This window comes from Echinops telfairi, unplaced genomic scaffold (genome assembly GCF_000313985.2).
Source record: "Echinops telfairi isolate 266 unplaced genomic scaffold, ASM31398v2 ScPeMD7_25;HRSCAF=90, whole genome shotgun sequence".
Lineage (NCBI taxonomy): Eukaryota > Metazoa > Chordata > Mammalia > Afrosoricida > Tenrecidae > Echinops > Echinops telfairi.
Window position 1 is genome coordinate 26,280,883 of NW_022103922.1, and position 23,568 is coordinate 26,304,450.

Here is a 23,568-nt window from a genome sequence, read left to right on the forward strand (position 1 = left end):
ACTTTAGAAATTTTGATCACCCCTGAGGCAACCACACATCTGCAGTCTGTCTCTATCTACTTGCCAATTCTGGGTAGTTCTTATGCATGCAGTTAGAAATATGCACTCCAAATATAATGTATGGATCTGCGTGGCTGTTTTTTCCACCTAGCGTATTTTCGAGATTCATTTATTTTGTAGCATGTTTCATACGTTATTTTTATTGCCAAATAATGCTATACTGGATAGGCATTTTATTTCTGTGGTCAGTTGATGGGCATTTGGGTGGTTCTTCTTCTTGTCTATTGTGCACCATGCTGCCGAGACCATTTGTGTACGAGTTTTCACGTGGATATGTGTGTTCTCACTTCTCTTAGGACGACACATGAGATATATGTGAAGTCACATATCTTTAACCTTTTGATGAACTGTTTTCTACATTGGCTGCATCATTTTCTATTTTTATCAATACTGCATGAGGATTCCAGGTTCTCCACATCTTCACTAACACTTTTTATTATCTATCTTTTTTACTGTTTTTTATTTTATTTTTATGATAGCCATCCCAGTGGGTGTGAGTTGGTACTTGATGGTGGTTCTGACTTGCATTTCTCTGATGGCTAATGGTGGTGAGCTTCTTTTCACTTCCTGTTGGCTATTTGCATGCCTTCTTTGAAGAAATGTGATATATAGATTTACAACTATGACAACAAAAAAGCCCCTGCTGAGGCTGCTTATGTATGTGTAGCTAAAAACTTCATGGGGGCGAGGTTGGTTCCTTGGTTTGTAGGTTTTGGATAATGTTTTCATGGAACAGCCCAGTTAATTGGCCTAATAGTATGGTTAGTTGTCTTTTCTAGCTCCAAACGTAGTGTGGAGTGCCTGTGGTCTCAAAAACTTACAAGCAGCCATTCAAGGCACAGATACTAGTCTCTATGTGCCTGGGGCAACAGAGGAAGAAAGTCAGGGATAGGAGGATGATATGACGTGTGTGGCTAATCCCTCTGTGCACAATTAACTGCTTCCTTTGCTGTGAAATCTGAATTACATGGTGCCTAACTACCATTACTGAACATTTTGGTCAAAGATTCTATTGACGAATACTAATCAAAGGGGGAAAATGCAGAACAGGATTTCAAGTTCTCATGGAATCCAGAAGGTCTGGAGTCAAGGGGCCTGCACAATCCACTGAAAAGAATGCTTAAAGATAACCTTTAAGCCAAAATTACCTCTTAAAGTCTTTTTTTTTTTAAGTCAAATAGTAGTTTAGCTTAGCTAGTAAAAAATATCTGTCTTGAGCATCATGTTCTTTTAAGAACTATTTTTATAGTACCAAGGTGACAACAGCAGTCAAAAATTCTATAGGAACCTCAGGGAGCAGTGAGTTTATGTCAATCAGAGGAACAGCTTTGAAAACAGTGGGTAAAGGTAATCAAGCGGCCATCAAGCTCAGAAGCAACAAAGCCCACATGGAAGAAGCACACCAGCCTATCCAACCACGAGGTGTCGAAGGGATCAGGTGTAAGGCATCATCAGAACAAAAAATCTTACCATAGTGAATGATGGGGGGAGTGCGGAGTGGAGACCCAAAGCCCATTAGTAGGCCACTGGAGATCCCCTTGCAGAGGGGCCTAGGGGAGGAGTTGAGCCAGTCACGGTGCGATGTAACAATGATGAGAAATACAACCTTCCTCTAGTTGCTAAAGGTTTCCTCCCCGCTCCCACTACCATGACTCGAATTCTATCTTGCAAGACTGGCTAGACCAGAGGAGGTACACTGGTACAGATAGGAACTGAAAATACAGGGAATCCAGGACGGATGAGCCCTATAGGACCAGTGGCGTGAGTGGCAAAACAGGGAGGGTAAAGGGAGAATGGGTAGGGAATAGGGAACCGATTACATGGAACTGTGTGTGACCTCCTCCCTGGGGGACGACAACCAAAAAGTGGATGAAGGGAGACGTCGGACAGGACAAGATATGACAAAATACCCATTTATAAACTATCAAGGGCTCATGCGGGAGGGGGGAGCAGGGAGGGAGGGGAAAAATGAGGACCTAACGTCGGGGGTTTAAATGGAGAGAAAATGTTTTGAGAAACGATGTACAAATGCGCTTTACACAATTGATGTGTGTATGGATTGGGATAACAGTTGTATGAGCCCCTAATAAAATGTTAAAAAAAAAAAAAAAAGAAAACAGTGGGTCAGAAAGATTGAGTAACTTGCAGAATATAACCAGTATCACTGAATTGTACATGTAGATGTGGCTGAATTGGTCTATGTTTTATTGTGCATATGTTCCAAAAAGGAAACATCTCTTCCAATCCTTTATCCATTTTACTGAAGCTTATTTGTCATAAAGTCATTGGACAATGTTTTCAACAGGTTAACAGATATAAAAGAAAAAATAAATCAGTTTAATGAAGAAATTAGACAACTTGACATGGACTTAGAGGAACACCAAGGTAATATTTCTGATATTTTTATAATGTAGATTAACCGAGGAATAGTACTAGTATACAGTATTATTATCAAGTTAATTTAACTCTTTGTTAACTATTTAGCTTCCATAAATTTAAAAGTTAACTCTTTATGATATTCATATAACTGCTAAAGGACATACTAAATTTTATAAGTAATATTACAGAAACTATACACACATCACACACTGCAATAACTTTTAAAAATTGTTCTATAATGTAGGAAATGTATTTAGGTTTGGGATTTTTGGGGGGAGAAAGGGGAACAGTTTCATAATATTATCTAATTATCACAATTGACTGTCTCTTTGAAAGTGGTGACAGTTGCCTAGGTAACCAGTGTCTAGAGTTTGGGTGGTGGATGGTCATCCCTGTTATGCTTTCTGGACAACCGTGCCCAGATGCAATATGGGACATTCCTGATTGCTTTGGCCCACACGAGACTGCTGTCAATGTGCACCTCTGATGTTCCCATCTCTTTTCTGGCAAATTGCTGGATCCTGAAGGCCAGAGGGGCATGCCTCTTGCAGCCCACTCCACGCATGCTTTTGTGAATGCTGATGGTGCAGGCTCTGGCCACCGCTTTGGCAATAGCAGAGCAGCTCTTCTTCTCACTACCCTTCTCTGTGAGAGCCACAGTGCTGGGGCCAGGTTGGAAAGGAAGCGAAACTGTACTTAGTAGTGCGAAGTTGAGGGTTTTGTCCTCCCCCACATTAATGAAGTAAAGTGGTTTAAAGTTCTTATACATCCTAAATCAAGCTTCTTCAATGTAACTGGGAACAAGTAGGATTATGAGGTGGAGTGATGATCGAGTCATGATATCACAAATAACTCAGAAACATTCCCCAGAGGAGCACATTAATGATGTACCAAGTACTGATTACCCTGATCTTCTCCCAGCTTTGCCCAACAGTGGGATTTGATGAGCTAAGGCAGAACCCAGACACCTGGGGGAGCTGGGGAGCTGAATAAGTGGAAATGCTGGGATAGGCTCCCCAGAGTGTGTGTGGTTGGGGTAAAGACTTAGGAGGGAAAGTGTCCTAACTCACTTCTCTCTCATAAGGAAGAGAAAAATAGGTTTTCCATAGTAGATTAATCACAGGTTAACTGTCAACTGGGTACTATGCTCTTGAATTATTAAGAATATGAGGGTAAGTCAAAAAGTATTGCTATGAGGATTCTGGTTTTTATATGTATGGTTTTTTACAAACAGAACATGTTTAAGCAGATCTCTGCATGCAGTGGAAGGCTGCAAGCACGTTTTCTCATTGGTACATCTGTCTTAGTTTCGTTAGAATGACTTGAAAGGAAGAGAGAGGCAGATCCAAGCAGTGGGTTGTGAGGGGATCTCCTGGGTCAGCTCGCCTGAGACGTCGCCCAAGGGGGTGCAGGTTTTCTCAAAGGAGGACACAGGACAACCTTCAGGCTTATTAAGACATTTGACAAAAATGAAAAACTTCAGTGGTGAAAAAAAGACTGGAAAAAATGGGCGGAGGACATTTTTACAGTTCACATGCTCATTGTTCAAAGGTATAGGGAGTTTGCTGGGACACTTTCCCCCTTTCACCTTACTGCCCTGAATTTAGATACTTTGGAGGATATATTCTAAATGACCTTAAATTGCTAACACATTCAGTTTCTTTCCAGTAAAAAACTAATTTTGCAGAGAATAATTCATTATCAATCACTAGTATTCCAGTGTCAATAGGATGCTTTAATTTTAACCTCCATTCATCCTTTTTTAAAACATTCCTTGTCCTCTTTTATGAGGAAAAAACAACAACCGTATCTGTAGTGCAGTGTAATTAATAGTGGCAAAAAGGCCACTTTCACTTATATAAATGTTGATATTTATACATCCAAATATATGCTGCACATGTGATCACCCTAGATTATTGATGCAACAGTATACAAGGTTTTTGTTAGAAATTTACTTGTAAGAACGTGGCCTATTTAGTTAAGGATTTCATTATTTCTTACCCGACGTATTGCAGTACTGGTCCCACCACCTCCAGTCTTTCCCCTCTCCCATTCATCCACCACAGTCTCACCATTTTTACCAAGAAGACACACACTATAAACCTTATGTACGCCTTCTCAGAGCTTGAATCACATTGAATGAACTGGATTTTACTGGGTTATGTTTCTTGCCTTTTTTTAGTTAATTGGTTTTGCCTCAAATGCCCATTCTCATACATTGTCATTAACTGTGCGGTTCGCCTCAGAGGAAGGAGAGCGCCTCTTCCAGATTGATTTATTGTTTCTTGAACAGAGTTAAGGTTATTTTTTAGACACAGATAAATTTGTTTTGGAAAAAATAGCTGTTTGCTATATTTGAACCCCATGTGAGCTTAATGTGAAAACGCAAGCCTTACAAAAAAGTATGCAATGAAAAGGCACCTTCTTTCCCTCACATTCAATCACAGCCTTCAGAGGGAATCACTGTTTATCGTCTGATGTCATCTTGTTAGACACCTTTTAATATACAAGGGCTTTATGTGAGTGGGGAAATGGAATGAAAAGATATGGAACTTCTCCACAAACTTCTGGAAGTCCATACACATATAAACTTTTTTTTTAATGGAGTAATGCTAGGTAATTATTGTGTATTTGAGTCATTTTCACTATATGTAATCCCCATTCTCCTTCATAAGGTGGGTATTTCCTTCTGAAAAATGGCATGCCTTAGTGACCAATTTCAGGGCCTTTATACAGTAATGCCTGGTACATATTAAACAGTCACAATTGGTACATATTAAATAGTCATTGTTGAGTTTTCTAATTGACATTTAAATTGTTTCAAATTATTTATTACCAAGAACAATGCCAAAGTACATATTTCTGTGCATACATGTTTTTCAACTTGAGTATGTCTCTGGAATACTTTCTCAATGTGCAATTGTAAATAGAAAGTTATATGTATAATTTTGATTTTTTTAATCATTTCTTTGTAGAAATGTTTGTGCATTTTATGTAACCAATAACAATGTGCAAAAGTGTTTTCTTCCCCATGCTAGCTATTATAAAAATTTAGGTTCTGTTGGTCAAGCTTATATCCACAGATCTCTACCATTTCTAAAAGTGTGTGTATGTTCGCAGAGGCCTGAATTGATAATACTGCCGTTATCCACAAGATGGGGCTGGTTTTCTGGTACTAGTCTAAATACACAGACCAGGATGGGGAATAAAATTCACGAAGTAGAGAGTATTCAGTCATCTGTCTCTCCAGTGGGATTTTTAGAGTTGATTACTCACTAAAATGTATCTCTGTTTTTATCGTGCCTAGTATCTTCTCAAAGATTGATTAGATTATAAAACAGAATATCCTTTAATTTATTAACATCACAGATATGTAAATAACTAGCTGCTAAACTGTGATTAATATATATTATAATAAAATAAGACAAAGTGCTATAAGAAGATTAGATATATTTTACTGTTCTAAGTTCTGAATGTCTGGTAACTTGCCCTATAATTTTTATCACTGTTTCCCAAAGCAGGCGGTACCGCCCCTTGGGCGGCACTGGGACAATCCAAGGGAGCTACAGAACTCTATCCTGGTCTTAATGGACTATAGTACAGAAGCCTGGGGGACACTGGGTAATATTTTTTTCTGAAAAGGGAGTGGTAGGCCAAATAAGTTGAGGAACCTATGTGAAGATGTTAGAAGGGGGCTCTTACCAGCTCAGTATGAGTTAATTTCTGCGGTATAGCTGCCAACATAGTCAAAATCCTAGGTTGCCTTAACAGGAAGATCATTCTGTCGACTGTGAGATGTGATATTCTTCGTGGACTCTTACATTTCCTGGCTCTCCAGTTGAGAAGGAAGAAACAAAGCATGGGGACACATTCAGAGTCGAATGACTAGAATGATGATCACTGTGTCTGAAGGTTTTGAAATTCATGTTACATTTTTTGGTCTCTTTTATAGGAGAAATGAATCAGAAGTACAAGGAACTAAAAAAGAGAGAAGAAAATATGGACAGTAAGTTCCAACCTCATAGATGTAAAGATACGATCGTCTACGATTCATGTACACTGTTCATTTGTACCAAAGCCAGGTCATGGGGGGCATTTCATTGCGAATTCTGAATGCGGAAGTGCGGACTTTCCTAGTTTACTTGAATTGTCAAGATGAGAACAATGGGGGCTTAAAGGCTTGAAAGTAGGTAAAATGGTTTGTAAGGAATTTTCACTTGGGCTAATAAAAAACCAGTGAGCATGTAAAATTTATATTAGTCAGAGTTTATATAGTCAGAGGTAACCATCTCCACGGCAGCCTTTCTTATCATGTTTATGCATCGGCAGCTTTTATCGAGACTTTTGAGGAAACTAAGAATCAGGAACTAGAGCGGAAGGCGCACATCGAAGCCAGCATTGTGGCGCTTTTGGAGCACTGCAGTCGAGTGAGTACCATGTGCCCATCCTGCTATCATCCCATTGTGGTCCCTGCGGCCGCCTTTTCCAGTGCCGCTCAAACATGGGCCCACTCAGCATTGTAGCTGCGCTCTTACCTGTTTCCTTTAAATTGCTCCTGCCCCTTATCTTGTTCCTTTAAGTTGTTAATGTTTATCTCCCTTGTAAAATGTCAGCAAACTAGTAAATGTCATTGTTAATGTTTATTTCTCTAGTTAAATGTCAGGCAGTAGGGGGAAGGAGGACATATGTATGACTTCTGTATTTAGCACTGAGTAAGTGCAAGGCTTTCTTCCATCGTTAATTGTTCCAAGCTTGTAGAAGTAACATGTGCACAGATAATTTCAAAATCTAGGCATTATTCTGAGCACGTTACCATATTTTAACACTGATTTGCATTGTAACTAGAAAGGATTATTTGTTCACTGAATGAAATGAATATCTAGAGTCATCCAAAAAAAAAAAGTGTTTATTGAACATCTACCAGGGGAGGAAAATACATGCTCTCATTTCTAAATTCTAGATATTTCAAGACTCCGGGTGAGATCCTAAAGTAATGTAGTCGAATATTTTCTACAGTGAAATAAACAAAGCCAGGGAAAAATAAATAATTCTGAAGGTTAGCCTATATTCACTGAGGGAAACCAATGGATGATATACTTTAAAAAAGAATGCTTAATCAGAAAATCACATCTTAAAAAGTGTTTCCCAAGGGTTTTCTGGGAGCATTTAATCAGTGGAGTTTTTTCCTCTGCAAATTCAGAATATAAATCGTATGAAACAGATATCTTCTATTACCAACCAAGAGCTGAAGATGATGCAGGATGACCTCAGCTTTAAATCCACAGAAATGCAGAAATCACAAAGCACAGCCAGGAATTTGACTTCAGGTGAGAAAACCACCTCACTTCCAATATTTCCCACTTTGTCCTGAGGCAGATAGGCATTTATCAATATTTAAAAATTTCCATTTCTTTGAAATTTTTGAAAACTTTACTTCACCATATAATGATTGCCTTTAGCCTCAGTCATTTTGTACCTCCAAATTGGGTGATCTTTTTACCTCATCTTATTAACATTACATTGTGATATTCTCATTTGTTTAAAAGATTTATTGGAGACTTATGCAAACGAGTGGCACAATGGTTAAAGTGCTCCTGAAGGTGGGTGGTTTGAATCCACCCGCTACTGCTTGGGAGAAAGAGGAGGCTGTCTGCTTCTTTGAAGATTACAGCCTTGGAAACCCCGTGGGGCACTTCTACCCTGTCATATACGGTTGCCATGAGACCAGATCAAATGGCAGCAATGAGTTTGGTTTGGGTAGTGTATACATGCCCCACGTCTGTGCTGTAACCCGAGGATACCAAAAACAGCCACACCAGTTGCCATTCAGTCGGATTTTGACTCCTGGCAACCCCATGTGTATCAGCAGAAATGTGCCTTAGGCTGGGTTCTCTAGAGACGCACAACAGTGAAACTTATCTATGTATATATTGTCCTTCTTTCGGAGGTCATGGAATTTTGCATTCCACTTTTATGAATCATTTCCCAAGCCTAGAATAAGAATACTTTGTAAATTAAACCCGTAGGTTAAAATTGGTACTCCCGGTTCTTGGGGGTGGAGAAGGGTAAAACGAATCACAGTCATTATCATGATTTGTGGCCCTCCACAGGGGAAAAGATGATCATACAGTATAAATAATACATAGTTCCATAGCTAATATGTTATACGTGTAGTATAATGTATGTTAATAATATATTAGAAAAGGGAAAAAGAACCAAAAAGACTCCTTCGGGGACGATAGTGAAAGAAAAGGTTGGGAAACACTGGTATAGCGCCTGAGGAAAGGGGCACAGAGTCTGTCAGCAGCAGTTTTTATTTATATTTTTGGAAAGGAAACTCCAGGGAGTAAACAAATGTGCTGATGGCAGAATATTTCAGACACATTTCCCCAGGTCAAAGTGGTTCCTTCTGAGATGTTGCTGTTATGTACACACTGCTTGGTAAACTTTGCAACTTCACAGCATATCAGAAGGAACTAGACTGCATCCTCTTCCTGTCTCTTCCCTTGGAGAAGCTTTTAGCTTTTCAGAAACCTGTTGTTCAAGGAAGATAAACTTTATACCTATACCACCCAGTCATTTTCCTCTAGGGGGAGGGGAAAAGCATTTTCTACAGGAAAAAAAAATTGTATACCTTTCTAACATTAATTTATCTTCAAATTAAACGTTCAGTTAAGATTATATTGCTGTTTCACCACAGTCAGTACAAGTATATTTCTTTAGAGCTTTAAATATCTTAAGCCTGTATATTATTCAACATGTGGATTCTCCTCATAATTATCTCAAACCCTATAGAGATAAGAATTTAATAACAACAAGACCATCACTTGTAGTAGAATCAGAGGTGAAAAAAGGGAAGCCAGTTCAAAGCTATGTGTAAACTTGACCCTAATCCATGTCTGACTGCTGTTCCACACATGCATCAGGTAGATTTTGTGGGGGAAAGTATCAGCTGGAAACTGAAAGAATCAAGTAAAAATGTAGATGCTGCTCACCCTGTGGGAACATAATTGAGAGTTTGCGTCCAACTTAATCAACATTCTTCAAAGGAACACAACAGAGTGCAGTCTCTACAGCATTTACAATGCCCAGTGTACTAGCAAACATAAATTACATGTATAAAAACAGGAAAATGTGACTCAAGGGAAAAGCAGTCACTATATGTAAAAAGGCTGCAGAGATGATATTTGACCTCCTCTGACTTCACAAGGGGTAAAGAGAATCAAACTCCACATCAGCCCAATCCCATTGAGCTCAGACATGGCTCCACCCTCCAACCTACGTTTCCAAATCTGACAGCAACCATTCCTCCCACAGCACTCTCTGTGTCTCAGCCGGGTTTGATCACTCACTGCAATGGCTCCTCCACACTGAAAATACTCCCTTGGATGGGCTTTATCAGGGAAGTTCACAGGTTACAATTCAGGAGAAGAGATGTTAAGACACAGTTCATTGGTCAGGACCACCTCTTCCCCGCCATGCCTGCAGACTCTGGTCCTTGGCCCCCAGCCACATGAATATTTATCCTCTGCCTTGCTCAGGTAATGTTATAAAGCTCTTCTAGGGCTGCTATAAATGCCCGAAGAGCACACAGCTTCATTATAAGGCTCAGCCCGAAGGTGATCTAGTTCTATGGGTCAGCAAACTAGCTCTCTCCATCAAGGGCCTGGAGGCAGTCCACAGGGCAAGGGAATTTCCTGCCTGAAGCCGCTCAGCTTTACTCAGTCTGTGGACCAGAGCCCATCACTCTGTCCTGTGCTCGCTCTGCTGCTTCTCCTCTGCCAGTCTTCTGGTGTCAGCTTTATGTCCCTGGATTGAGAATTTTCTATGTGCAGGCTTCTCAGGGTCCAAAGACGTGCTCTACTCCTGGCTTATCTCTGTTGATGGGAGTGCTAATCCCCTCTTCTTGCTTCTATGACAGTTCATTTTATACCAAGTAGCATAAGTAGACTTGATTTCCATGCTTGAGTTCCTAATTGAAATTAAGTTTTACTAATTGAAATTAGCCCTGATAACACCACTCTTGAGTGAATCAGATCCTGTCAGCATCTTCTCCCACCTTCCCTTACCAAGACCCACCAAGAAAAGAAAAAATACACCCGGTCTGGGTGGTCCTGACCAGTCGCTGCAGAGACTATGGCTAGAAGAAATCACTGTGTCACACTATCCACTAAGCCTAAAATAATCCAGATCATGAAATTTAAAAAAATTTAAATTGTATAAACATGTTCAAGGGATTAAAGAAAAATAAAATTATAATAAATGAATAGATGAGGACTCTCACAAAGAAATGGAAATTACAAAGAAATTCTAGAATTGAAAAAATGAAAGTACTGTAACAAAACTGGAAAAATTCACTTGATAATTATAATAGAAGACTAGAGATAGCAGGCAGGGGAAGAGTGAATGAACTTGAAGTTTGAGTAATAGAAATTGTCCAATTTGAAGAATAAATAAAAATAGAACCAAAGTGACCCAAGGGATGATGTTGTGTAATTGGAATCCCAGGTGAAGAGAGAAAGAATAAGGGAGAAGATGTAATTACAGAAATAATGGCTGAAAAATCCCAAAATTTGATGAAAAACTTAAGCTACAGATCCAAGAAGCTCGCTGAACCCACACAGGACTCATACAAAGAAAATCACATATTTTCATTAGTGAAAAAGCAGGCATTTAGAAACTGTTCCTGATCCCTGCCACATGCATTGTGGCTTCGTTTGTGCTCTACCTAGCAGTTATCCTGTGTATTGTACATGCTTGTTGAATCACCTGCTTTCACCTCTGGCAGATAACTCCTTGAGGGAGACAGTGTTCGTGCTACTTTCCATAATATATCAGTAGCTCATACATTATAGAAGCTCAGTATTTTTGAATGGAGTAATGAGATGCCCATGAAGTATGTATATGTAACTATAAAATGGTGCTATATACATATATATGTATATATATATTTCATAAACTTGATTTTGTTTTATTTATTCCATTTAAACCATAGGTTCCCAACCTTATTGTGAGGGAAAGGCCAGCCCCCCACAGCAAATCGTGGGTTCGATAGGCACAATTGAATGGTTAAAATATATATAAAGATTATAATAAAGTCATAGAGAGCATGAGAGATAAAAGAGAGATTGAAATAATGGAGTCAGACACATTTCATGGTAGCATGCTCACCTTAGCCTCACTTAGTTGTCCACATGGAGAGACCAGAGGGCAGGAGAGAGGGGGAGGGTCAGGAGGACAAGAGGAAAGGGAACAGGGGAGTGGGGACAGGAAGAAGAAGGGAGGGGGCCAACGAGAGGATCTTTATTGCTAACCAAGGCTTATATATCTTTGGGGGGCGGCGTGAAAGCCCCCTAATTACTTGTAAAGACATACGTCACAGGAAGGGGTTGTATTATAGGTAATACAGCAATGAGAGAGGAGCAATCTAGGGATATACATGCAATAGGAAGATGAGGGATTAAGGGTACACGTGACAAGATGGGCAGATCCTAGATTCAGGATGCTGGCCTAACTTTGGATGTCACTGAGCAGGTTTGACCTGTTCTCTGGCTCACTATAGAAACCTCATCTACAGGGACCAGACTGGTGTTCAGGAGCCTTTAGGGAGAAATAGTCCATTGACCTTAACAGCAGGCCCTACCTGTGGTGGGGCCAGACAGTAGTCTGGCAACTAACTGCCTTCAGGGAGGTAACTCGACAATCATTTACCATTAGTTGCAAGCAGTGTCTTAAGTCTAACATAAATTTGGGAGAGATGACTTGGGAGAAATTTTTCTGTCTACTACACCTTATTTGACCTAGCACCTTTTTTTTCAGAAAAAAATTACTCAGTGTCCCCATGATAATTAACAAATGTTGTACTAAAGTCCATAATCCAGGATAAAGTGTAGATGTCTACTTTGGTAGCCGTCCCCTGCCTGATTGCTCCAGTGCCCACCAAGTGGTGGTGGGATTGCCCACTTTGGGACACACCGCTGTAAACTGTGTGTGTGAGATTAAGAAAGATCTTGTTATCTCATATATTCCTAGACAAGAAAGGACACTTGTGCATGTTGTTATATGTTTGTATGATCATGTAGGCAGGCATGGCAACTATGCACCAAGTAAGCCGCTTACCTGCGATGAGGACTTCCTTCCCTTTGTGGTTCTTCATCTTGTCTCCCTGGCGGCAGTGACTCTGCTGCCTTCATAGATATGCTCCTAGAACGAGGTTGGTGCAGCTTGCCTCCCAGCTCCTGGTGTGAAAGGGGAAAGCCTGGGTTAATCACGGCCTCACATCACTGCCTTGCAGATAGTCAGCGTCTACAGTTGGACCTACAAAAAATGGAGCTCCTGGAAAGTAAGATGACTGAGGAGCAGCAGTCTCTGAAAGGGAAAATTAAGCAAATGACCACAGATCTGGAGACCTATAATGATTTGACAGCGCTGAAATCATCAGGCGAAGAAAAGAAAAAGGTAAATGCTAACAGAATCTTATAAAATGACAATCCAAGTTGTTTCTTGTGGATTAAATGTAACATTGATGTGGTTTATGGGATTGGGTATTTTTAGTTGATTATTTGATATGTAAAGTAAGAAAAAGTAACAAAACCGTTTACATAAAAGGGATTTAAAGTGATTTTTAAAATGTTAAACTCACTGCCACTGAGTCCGTTCTGACTCAGAGCGACCCTCTCGGACAGAGTAAATCTGCCCTGTGGGTTAGAGATGGTAACTCTCTATAGGCGTAGAGAGCCACGTCTTTTCCCCGAGGATTGGCTGGCTGGTGGGTTCAAATCCTGACCTGGGGTTAGCAGCCTAACATGTAACTCCTATGCCACCCGTCCTCTTCAGAGGCAAACATTGAAAAGGGATGTGCTCCTATTTAAGAGCCAGCTGATATAAAGTTGACGACGACTCATGATGACCCCATCTGCTTCATAATTTTCAGTGAATGTGTATGTCAGCTGAACGTTCAGTCTTGTTGCTAACAGTGGCAGAGCACCACCATTTGCATCGCCTAGGAACTCCCAAGTTGCTACATAATAGCATTTCACTTAATAAGATATTTATAAAACGCAGGTACATCTCCACTTAAAACCTGGCAGTAAGGTTTCATTGCTGTTTACATTTATAGTTAAAAGTAAGTTTGGGGGTTGGTGGTGGCAGGTGTGGCAGCCTTAAGAATTCACCTGTGTTTAGTTTATACTCACGTAGCTTTTTACAGTTAAAGGACATTTTTATAAGTATATTTTAGAGAGGTTATCACTCGGGTAGAATTTTATCACAATACATTCATCAACATTGTTTGTCAAGTGCAATTTCTGTTGGCCCATCCAAGAAACCACTCTGGCCTGTAATTATTCCTTTTTCATTCTCTACAGAAACTACATCAGGAGAGAACAGTATTATCAACTCATAGAAATGCTTTTAAGAAACTAATGGAGAAATTAAACGCAGACTATGAGACGCTGAAAACACAATTGCAAGAAAACGAGACACATTCTCAGGTAAGGGGGAAAACAGCTTCTGGAATTCACCCCCTCCGGGCTGTCTCTCAAGTTCTTTTCCTTCATCTCGTCACCCAGAAGCAACCCTTAGTTTTATTTTTCTACGTGTGCTTTATGTATCTTCCCAAATCCTCTGGCTTTGAACCTAGCCCGGTTCTTCACAATCCCCGCTCAAAATTGCTGCTTTCCTGTCTCTGCAAGCTTAGAGTAGAAGGCTGCCACACACTAGGGGCTATTCTGGGCACAGCCATGAGAGTATTCTGGATGCTAGCTTTATACAAGGGTGAAAAATTGAGCATTTCTACTGCATAAAATTGAAAACCCATAAAAATCACAAAATAAACCCTCGTGACCTATCCCTCACAATTCAGAAGCGAGAACTCTGTCATGTGGTGTGGGTCTGTCTGTGTATGCACTTAGGTTATGTGTATGCACACTTTAGATATACACATAAATACCTACACATTTACCTTTTGCGTTCACAGAAATGGTATCAAATTATATGTATTATTTGAAGCTTGCTTTTTATGATTTAATTATGTACTTAAATACTACTCTCCCTTGTCAATAGCTGTTTTTCTTCTAAAATATGATTGCTATCAGGTGTAGACTATTCTATTACATGAATGTATTATAATTTACTTAACTAGTTCCCTGTTATAGGAGTGTTAGGTTACTTCTAGTTTTTAAATTGTTCACATAGTGTCATGAAGAACAGTCAGATCCTTGAATTTCTTGATTTACAACTCTTAAATATTTATTTAGGACACACATGCCTGCCAGTCCCATTCTCATCCCACTTAGCCCACTGGTAATTACATAAACTATGTCTGAGGTTATTCTAGGTATGATATCTAAAGGTTGAATGCATTAGACATTTACTCCTTTTCTCTGTATAATAACATCGTCATAGAACATCAACAACAAAATTATGTCTCTTGACTTCCCATTACCTAAAAATAACCAATGTTAACATAATGGTGTAATACCTTTATAGAATTTTTTTCTCTTTGTAATTTTATACACATATTAATATATTGTGTTTCTAAAAAATAGAGTCATACATGCAGCCCTTAAACTTGCTTTCTTCATTAAAATAAGATGATATACCTTAGATTCTTCTGAAAGATGTAGAGTTTCATATAAAATTTTGCCACACCGCTAAAAACTTGTAAATCACTAATTTACCAAATCCAAATTAACAATCAGTTATTCTATCTCAACTTCATAATATACCAACAGGTGGATGTCTAAGTGACAAGATCATCTTGGAGCACTAGAGAGGGTTTTGGAATGTTGGCATTTCTTACTGAACGCTGGTCCTCCTCCTCCCCCCCTGAAGGGATGAGGAGGAGGAAGGAGGGAGATAGTGCGAACACTGTTTCTCAGAGCCAGGCCGTGGCCACTTTCGATTCCCACACTAGGTGCTTATCATATTTCTAACTACTGAGAACAACAAATCTTAGCACAAACCATAGTTTAAAAATCTTTCTAATATTTAATCAGTGGAGATTATAGTGAATCTTTTGAAGCAATTTTCTGGGAAATTGGTTTAGACATCTGTAATACTTTCCATTAACAGAATCTGTGAGTAAGCTATGTCTTTCTGCTGGATGCTGTTGAATTGATGCTGACCCATCCAACCCCCATGGGATGGAGTAGCCCTGGCCCATAGTAGAAAAACCCATAGGGTGTTCTGATGATCATTTTTATGAAAGCTAATCGCCAAGTCCTTATCTATGGGAGCCACCCACTTGGTGAGTACCAACTGGCTGGCAACCTTTTGGCAATAGTATTTTTTGTGTAGCACTTCCTTAGAGGTCTGCTGCATTACACATCCACCTCTTTGTATGAGACAAAGGGGACAAAGGCCTGGCCCTTGACTTTCCTGAAGAGTACTGGAGATTCACTGCTAAAAACTGTGGACTGCTTCCTTGGGTCTCTCTCACCTTTCAGGTCCTATCTGAGGGCACTCAATCTGAAATCGAATTGCTAATTTAAAGCAGAGACCATTCACATGATTAATTAATTACAATTTACCCTAATATCTAGATTTATCTATTTGGAGGAAACAATGAGACAGATGCTACATCAAAACTGAATGTGGCCTTGAAAATAAGTTCACATAAGCAGAGTAAGGAATATTATTAATGCGATTTATTTGAAATGTCCAGGGTAAACATGATTTTAGTATTCATTTCTCAGACAGTCCTTTGCTTAGGGGAAAAACTATATGCATCTTAAAAAAGAAAGCCCACAACCCAGAGTCCAAGGTTAATTAAATCAGTAAAACAATTTAATTCTATAACTGTAAAATTGTCTTTTGAGGAAGCACCATCAATGTAATATCCACATTAACTTCCTGTTGATGCAGAAATTATTGTAATGATGCCAACTTTTTGCCAGCCCTTTTATAATCTTCACACTGCAGCTCTGCTCTTATCACGGCTTGTAGAGTTAGACAGGAAATTTAGCCCTGGAAATACGGAAGTGTCTCCTATATAGTTGCACTTTCGATAATATTAGAATATATGTTACATTTCTGGAGTTAGATTTCGAGGAGAGAGTCCCATCGTATCCCATGCCTCTTTTCAAGTTCTTGTAGCAAAAAGGAAAAAACAACAAATTGCCTTTTAGTTGGCATGATCATTGATGCAATAGATATTTTCAAGTTAAAATAAACATATAAAGTGAAACATATATATTTATCAATGTATTTGCTGTTGCTGAATTATTCCTAAATTTCTTTTGTTTCTCTGGTGGCTTTATCTTAATACAAAGTAAAATTTTGATAAGATTTGAAGTTGAACTATCTTTTCTTATTCCCTGTTAAGGATGCATAATTATTTTGATTTGGGGCACTTGTTAACATTTTTCTTTTGTGTTTTTAGCTTACAAATTTGGAAAGGAAGTGGCAACACCATGAGCAAAATAACTTTGTGATGAAAGAATGTATCCTTCACAAAGCTGAGAATGAACTTTCTTTATAGACTTTCAAAGAAACCCAATTCTCCACACACAGCAAATTCCTAATATGTACAAAAACTCTGAGCTAAGTTCTGAGCGAGAGGGTAGCTGAAAAAGTCTTCATTTTTATTCTCTAAAAGTTCAAATAAAAACCAAACTCACTACTGTAGAGTCAAGTCTTACTCACAGCAACCCTAGAGGACAGAGTAGAACTGGCTCTTGGGCCTCTGAGACTAACTGTTTACAGGAGTAGAAAGCCTCATATTTGTCCCACAGAGCAGCTTAGGGTTTCGAACTTCTGACCATGCAGCCCAACTCATAACCCACTATGTTAGACAGGGTTCTCTAGAGCAGCGGTTCCCAACCTGTGGCTTAGGACCCCTTTGGAGGTCGAACGACCCTTTCACAGGGGTCACCTGATTCATTACAGTAGCAAAATTGCAGTTACGAAGTAGCAGTGAAAATAATGTTATGGTTTGGGGGTCACCACAACATGAGGAACTGTATTAAAGGGTCGCGGCATTAGGAAGGTTGAGAACCACTGCTCTAGAGAAACAAAACCAGGACACTTATGATTTTATATATATTTATATAGATAGATACATAACATATGAAATAAACAGCTAATTAATCTATAGAGCAGTACAAATGGCTCAGTGCAACTCACTTTGGTGTTGTACATATGTTGCCATCGTTATTTTCTAAACATTTACTTTCTATTTGAGTCATTGATATCAGCTCCTCTTCCCCCCCCACCTTCTCCCTTGTATCCTTGTGACCCCTTAATAAATTATAAATTATTATTTTCATATCTTACACCAACCCCTCCCCCACTTTCTATTGTTCATCCCCCTGGAGGTGGGGGACTGGGGGTGGTTATGTGTCGATCATTGTGATCGGTTCCCCCGAGGATTTTTTTAATGCTCCCTAAGTAACTAAGACGAGTGTGTTACCCTGAGGACTTGTCTGCAGCCCTCCCTTGAACGTGTGTAAATGTCTTTCATTTGGAATAAACTAGTGTGTTCAATGTTCTTCTGAACATTAGCCTGGTCCAAACCTCAAATTGGATTGAGATGTGCAACATTAACTATAAAAGAGGCTTTTTACAATGGGGGACATTTTTTGAAACACGGTTTGCTTAGCTGATCTGGTTTTATTCGGTGTTTAATCTGTTAAAAAAAATTTGGTGGTGTTTTGGTTTTCTTTTTAATCTAGTTATCTTTTTTTTTTTTGTTTTCATTTTTAAATAAAATACCAGTATAAATTGGTTCCTTTCTTGAACCCTAGATTAATATTTTTACCAACAGTGTATTCCTTAACACCTAATTAGTCATTGCAACCAAGAGTCAAGAGAGTGATTACCGGCCAATTATGAAGAGCGTGAACAAACAGATCACAGATTACAACAAAACCATCGTGGAGGCCCTGCTCAGCACTGGTCGAAACTGAAGACTGTGAGGCCCTGGAGGAGCGGCGTCCGACGCTGGCCTCTCCCTGGACTAAACTGACCACCCCAAACCCCGCCGTGGAGAGTTTTACTAAACAGTTCTGAATGTATTGCTTGTTCATTGCTTTATTGTCAAAGCTGTCTATGATGTACATTTGATCCTTAGATATGTAAACAACATTCAATCCATAGTTAGAACTTGACCTTGTGGAGAGGACATGTGCAGTGATTGGTTCTAACTAGAACTTCAGCCAGAAAGTAGAAAAATTGGCCTATCCATGAATGTATACATGTGTTTGCATTAAAACAATGAGAAGTTTGGCAGGGTGGGGAAAAAAAAAACACTGGAAATTTCTTGAACCAAACAAAGTTTCCAACTTCCGCTCTAAATTACTCATCTTATATATGATATTTGGGGAACATAATTGAGTAGGATTCCTTTAAACTAAAATGTGTTATCTGAGGGAAATGCTCATTAATGTCTTTTCCTTCCTCTCAGAGCCTTCCAACAAATCCAATAGGAATATTCTCTGCTGGGATAGAGCGCCAGGCTCTTTCTTGGTCTGTAAGCTCCATCCGTGTTAAAATAATACCTTGTAAGTCCCGTGGAAAGAAGCTACAGACTGAACAAACATGCTGAGCAGGGTTACCGATGAAGATCAACATGGGAAAGTTAGCAAGGCTTTGTTTTGTTTCCCCATCCATATCCTTTATCAATAAGTAAACATGACTTCTTGCTACTCTCTCTCACTAACTGCGGAGTCCTTCCTGGGGCCAGTAGTCTGGTCTTAACGTTAAGGTGCAAAATGCAGAGCCAGGATGAGAGCTTGGAGGAATGCCATTCACACAAGAGATGAAAGGCTCGTTCATGGCAGCCTCGCGGTCTCTGGCTGTCTCTTGGGCCAGTTTTTCTGTAGCTCTGTTCCTTTTGTGGTAAGATTCTAGCATCAACAGTCTTAGTAAATTATACCATTCTGATTTCAACTAAGAAGAAATCAGTATTGTCCCACTAGATAATTATAGTAATTAATTTTAAAATTAATGCTGTATCCTTCATCTCCTGCACTATAGGTTTTATCATAAAAGTACAGATTTACCCGGAAATTGAACATCTTTAAAAAGACATTTTTAATTCAAAAATAAAAAATTTTGAAATGATAGACAAATAAAATGAAGAAAATAAACTAATTCTGTTCTTTTCTGTCTCTTCTGAGCACATCTATACATCTGTCATGCATAGTGTCATACATAGCGATAATTTTTCATATTTGAGTATTTTTAATAAACCATTTGAAAAACTCGAATTATTTATAACTTTAGAAACTTTATAACTTTTGAAACACGACTATTTAGAAACATGATGATTGTAATTTCTTGGACATCAGAATGCTTAATCTTGAATACTATTCCAGTATAGAACACTTTTAAAAACCAAGTCCCATGTTGTTGACTGAGGTTTGTAATGTAGAGTTAAGTGCAAACTTTGGATCAGAGAGCGGTTCATTTAAATCTCAGCTCTACCGCTAGTTAGATGACCTTGTGGACTTCCCAAGTGTCTCTAAAGTTAAGCTTCTTCATGTGTAAGAGGGAATAATAATGATTACCTCAAAGGCTTGAGCTAAGGGGTTTGTTGTTGGTCTCAGTGTGCAGAAATGTGCAAGAGTGCCCAATTCCCTGGAGTGACCCCCGTGCTGTGGTGATCCAGGTGGGCGAGGCACTGCCTCATTGCTTTTCTTTTTTCAATGAGCCAAACTGCCTTTATCACAAAGGAGCACTGGGAAGTAAGTGTTAGAATCCTAATTGCAAGATCAGCAGTTCAAAACCACCAACTACTCCACGGGAGAAAGACGAGGCTATTTGTTCTTGTAAAAATTTCCAGCCTCAGAAGCCCTGTAGAGGGTCAGTAGGACTTAGAACTGGATGGATGGAAATGGGTTTGGGTTTCTGGTTTTGTCACATAGCCACACATTAGACTTTGTGGCCCCAGTCTCTCTGAAACCCTGATTCTGTGAAGGGGCTTCAGAAAGCTTGTGGACAAACATGATCATTTTTTCCAGGAGCTTTTTGAGGAACAAGAATATCCGATTCCGTAACCAAGGCTGTGCTGTGTGGTTGTTTTCTGCCGAGTGGCTCCACACAAAGAAGCTGCCTCCCAGGAAAGAAAAGGACCCCGGATGGAGAGCCCAGTGAGCGTTCGAAGGAAACAGGAATCAGAAGAATTCAAAGGGTCTACCATCTAAAAGGGGGGTTGGACTAAATAGTTAAACCTCGTACAAAAGAAACAGAAAAATTAGATTTTCAAAATTCTTGATTTCAGCTTCATTTCAAAATCTTGTAGCAAACCAGTATTCTTACCAAGATAAAAACAAATAAACAAACACAGAAATACCACAGAAGAAAGGCAGATTTAATCTGTTGAAATGATATTTGGCCTAGAGTCAAGAACGAACTATTACTAAGTTAGCTATTTAAGATTACAAGACAATAGCTCAGCTCAGAAACAAATGAAATATTACTCATTTTCTGGGTTATCATTTTCAGCAGAGACACTCACTGTATTAGAGGAAGTTCAAACTGACATGAAGGTGAACGTATTGGCTACAGATTATAAACTCAGTCTGGACTCTGTTGTCTGTGTTCTAAAAAGACTTTCTCAATCTTTTATTGACGTCTTGTTCAAATGAACTTTCCCTTAGTTACTTGGGGGTGCACGCCTTAAGAGGGTGGCCAGTCCAGATCCACCCTACCCCCTACTGCCAAAGACAAAGCCGAGCCCTTGTGTTTCAGGATTAGGGGAAATGGTTCCGAAGGAGAGGAAAAGAAAATTGCTTTTCCAGCTTCTCTAACTTCCCATGCAGCCTACAGAGAAAAGCCAGCATCCCTTGGGAGGAAATAACAAAAATGCCATACGGTAGATGGATGGATGAAGCCTGCATCCCTGCCTCCGACGGCAGCTCTGGCCTTCATTCTGCCCCACGAGCCCCTGCCGCTTGCTCAGGGGGGTTATCAGTAGGCCAGATGGACATTTACTGCAAATGAGCCTTACCTTCCTGAGGACCTCGACCTTGAAGCTGTGCCTTGGCTTAGTTCCTTTTCCTGCCGGAATTAGCAAGGTCCGCAGCAAGGGGCTGGAGAAGCTGTGAAAGGACAGTGGCTTCGTTCCCGTTCCCTAGGCCACAGAGCACAACTGAGATGGTCAACTCTATCTGAACAGCTGTTCCCAAGAAACCTTAACGAGTAACTGAAGGAGTGTCAGGTGATAAAGATAAGCAAGGTTCTTCTTATTAAACCACTCACCAGTTAACTGTTTTCATCTCAGCAGAGATAGGGGTGGGGGGAGACAAAAACTCCAGCAAGAGCAGGGGGTGGGGGTGGGGGGAAGAGGGGCTCAAAAGTTCCTGTGGTCTAGTGTCTTCATGGGGCAAAGATTGCATCTCTAATGCCAGATTTGCTTTATTGCATCCATTGATCTATCAGACTTTGGAATCCGAAGATACTTCATGACCCTGCTGGGCACTGGCCTCCCCCCTCCCTCAACAGAAACCTCAACAAGCATACAAAACACCAAACCCATGGCCTCCAGTGTCGATTCTGACTCCTCGTAGCAAGCATTCGTGCTGCTTCTTAATGGTGATCTCACTAAGAATCGCCGCATGAAGTGATGAAAATAATTTTTAACAGGCTATGTTGAAGTGCCAAGCTAAAGTTTTGGCACAGTGTGGCGTCAGCCTCAGACATGGAGACACAAACAAAGCCCAGTTCCAAGACGAGATGAAATTCAGCACTGAAACATTGGACTTCGATGACGGAGAAATCCCTGGGATTTTGACCGAACCCTGTGCTGCCAAGTTGATTCTGACTCACAGCGGCAGTACTGTAGGACTGAGTGGACCTCCTTGGGGTTCTGAGGCTGTACATCCTTAGGGGAACAGAGCGCCTTACCTTTCCCCCCACAGAGAGGTTGGCAGCTCAATGCTTATCCCACTACCCCACCAGGGCTTTTGACAGTGCGATAGAAATGAAAATGGAGGGCCATGTTCTGTTACAGATCATTACTTCACGAAGATTCCTCCTCCCCTTAAAAATGACCAATGGGAAGAATTGCTTTTTAAAAATCTGAATGAAGAAGCATTAAACAACCAGCCACCGATGTATTCTCATCAGTGGTGGCTCCATTCATGGCCGTCGAGCCCGTGCTAACACAGTGAGCTGCACAAGACCTAATAGAACTGCCCTACTTGGGTTTCTTCGACTCTCAATCTTTAGGGGAGCAGGTAGCTTATCATTCTCCTATGGAGCGACTGGTGGGTTTGCACAGCTGACCTGGAAGAACACTTCATCACAGCCCTCTACATTCCCTCAAGCCCCTTGTGGTAGACTACTGTTCTTAAGTATTTTATCTAATTTATTTGAGTAAATGTGAATTCTGATAGAAGGTGTTCGGCGGCCTTCATTTGAGAGAAAGAAGCAGCCATAGAGAGCAGCTATTTTGTCTTGGTCTCTTAAGATTGTGACTTTATCCCTATTTCACCTTTCCTGGTAAAAGCATCTACATACATATGACATACTACATACATATTAGGGGGGTTAAAACATCTTTTTCATATGAAGGTGCTACAGAAATCTTTGCTAACCTCTGCAAAGATCGCCCTCCCTTACCGGAGGACATCGGCTCCTGTTGTTAGCCAAGCCAGTCACACCGTTCCCCTGCTTCTCTCCCCAAACTCCTACTCTTCTGCTTTATGTCATTACTGAGATATGCACCCTAACTGAAAGAGCGCAGGTACTCGCTTCTAAAGATGCACCCTTGCTACTTATTAGTGGAAGGACCTTAGACAACCCGTTCCATCTCCAGGAGCCCATTGCCAAGGTTCTTGGCACATACACGCATCTAATGTATGTGAACACTTGAAAAGTACAAAGTACTACATAGCATAGTACTAATTGTATTGCTTTACCGCTCATCACTACCGCATGCTTAGTCATCTCTATTCATTCCCATTCTTCCCTCTTTGAGCTTAGTTGGCCCTGCTCAGCTGCCAATTTCTGAGAAGCATATTGTCCTTTATCTAATTCTTCCACCGGTGCTTATCAGAATCTTGCCAGATTCCGTAGGAGGCTTCCTCTTATCTATTAGCCCCTCTGTAATGACTTTAGCCTTTGCCATATTGGTTTCTTCCTCTCAACCTAAGAACACTTCCGTCTCCCCGATTCTTTTCAAAA

At 40.1% G+C, this 23,568-nt stretch overlaps 1 protein-coding gene across 1 annotated transcript in view; it reads left to right on the forward strand.

Moving 5' to 3' along the window:
• The window catches only part of IFT74 (intraflagellar transport 74), a 54,409-nt gene extending 34,760 nt beyond the window's left edge, over positions 1–19,649 (forward strand). Inside the window, exons 13-20 of the mRNA XM_004712356.2 lie at positions 2,366–2,445; positions 6,392–6,445; positions 6,769–6,866; positions 7,640–7,766; positions 12,734–12,897; positions 13,806–13,931; positions 16,823–16,883; positions 18,229–19,649. Coding sequence (XP_004712413.1) covers positions 2,366–2,445; positions 6,392–6,445; positions 6,769–6,866; positions 7,640–7,766; positions 12,734–12,897; positions 13,806–13,931; positions 16,823–16,883; positions 18,229–18,347 — 829 coding nt within the window. The 3' untranslated portion in view covers positions 18,348–19,649. The remainder of the gene's footprint in view (positions 1–2,365; positions 2,446–6,391; positions 6,446–6,768; positions 6,867–7,639; positions 7,767–12,733; positions 12,898–13,805; positions 13,932–16,822; positions 16,884–18,228) is intronic.
• Positions 19,650–23,568: the final 3,919 nt, after the last annotated feature.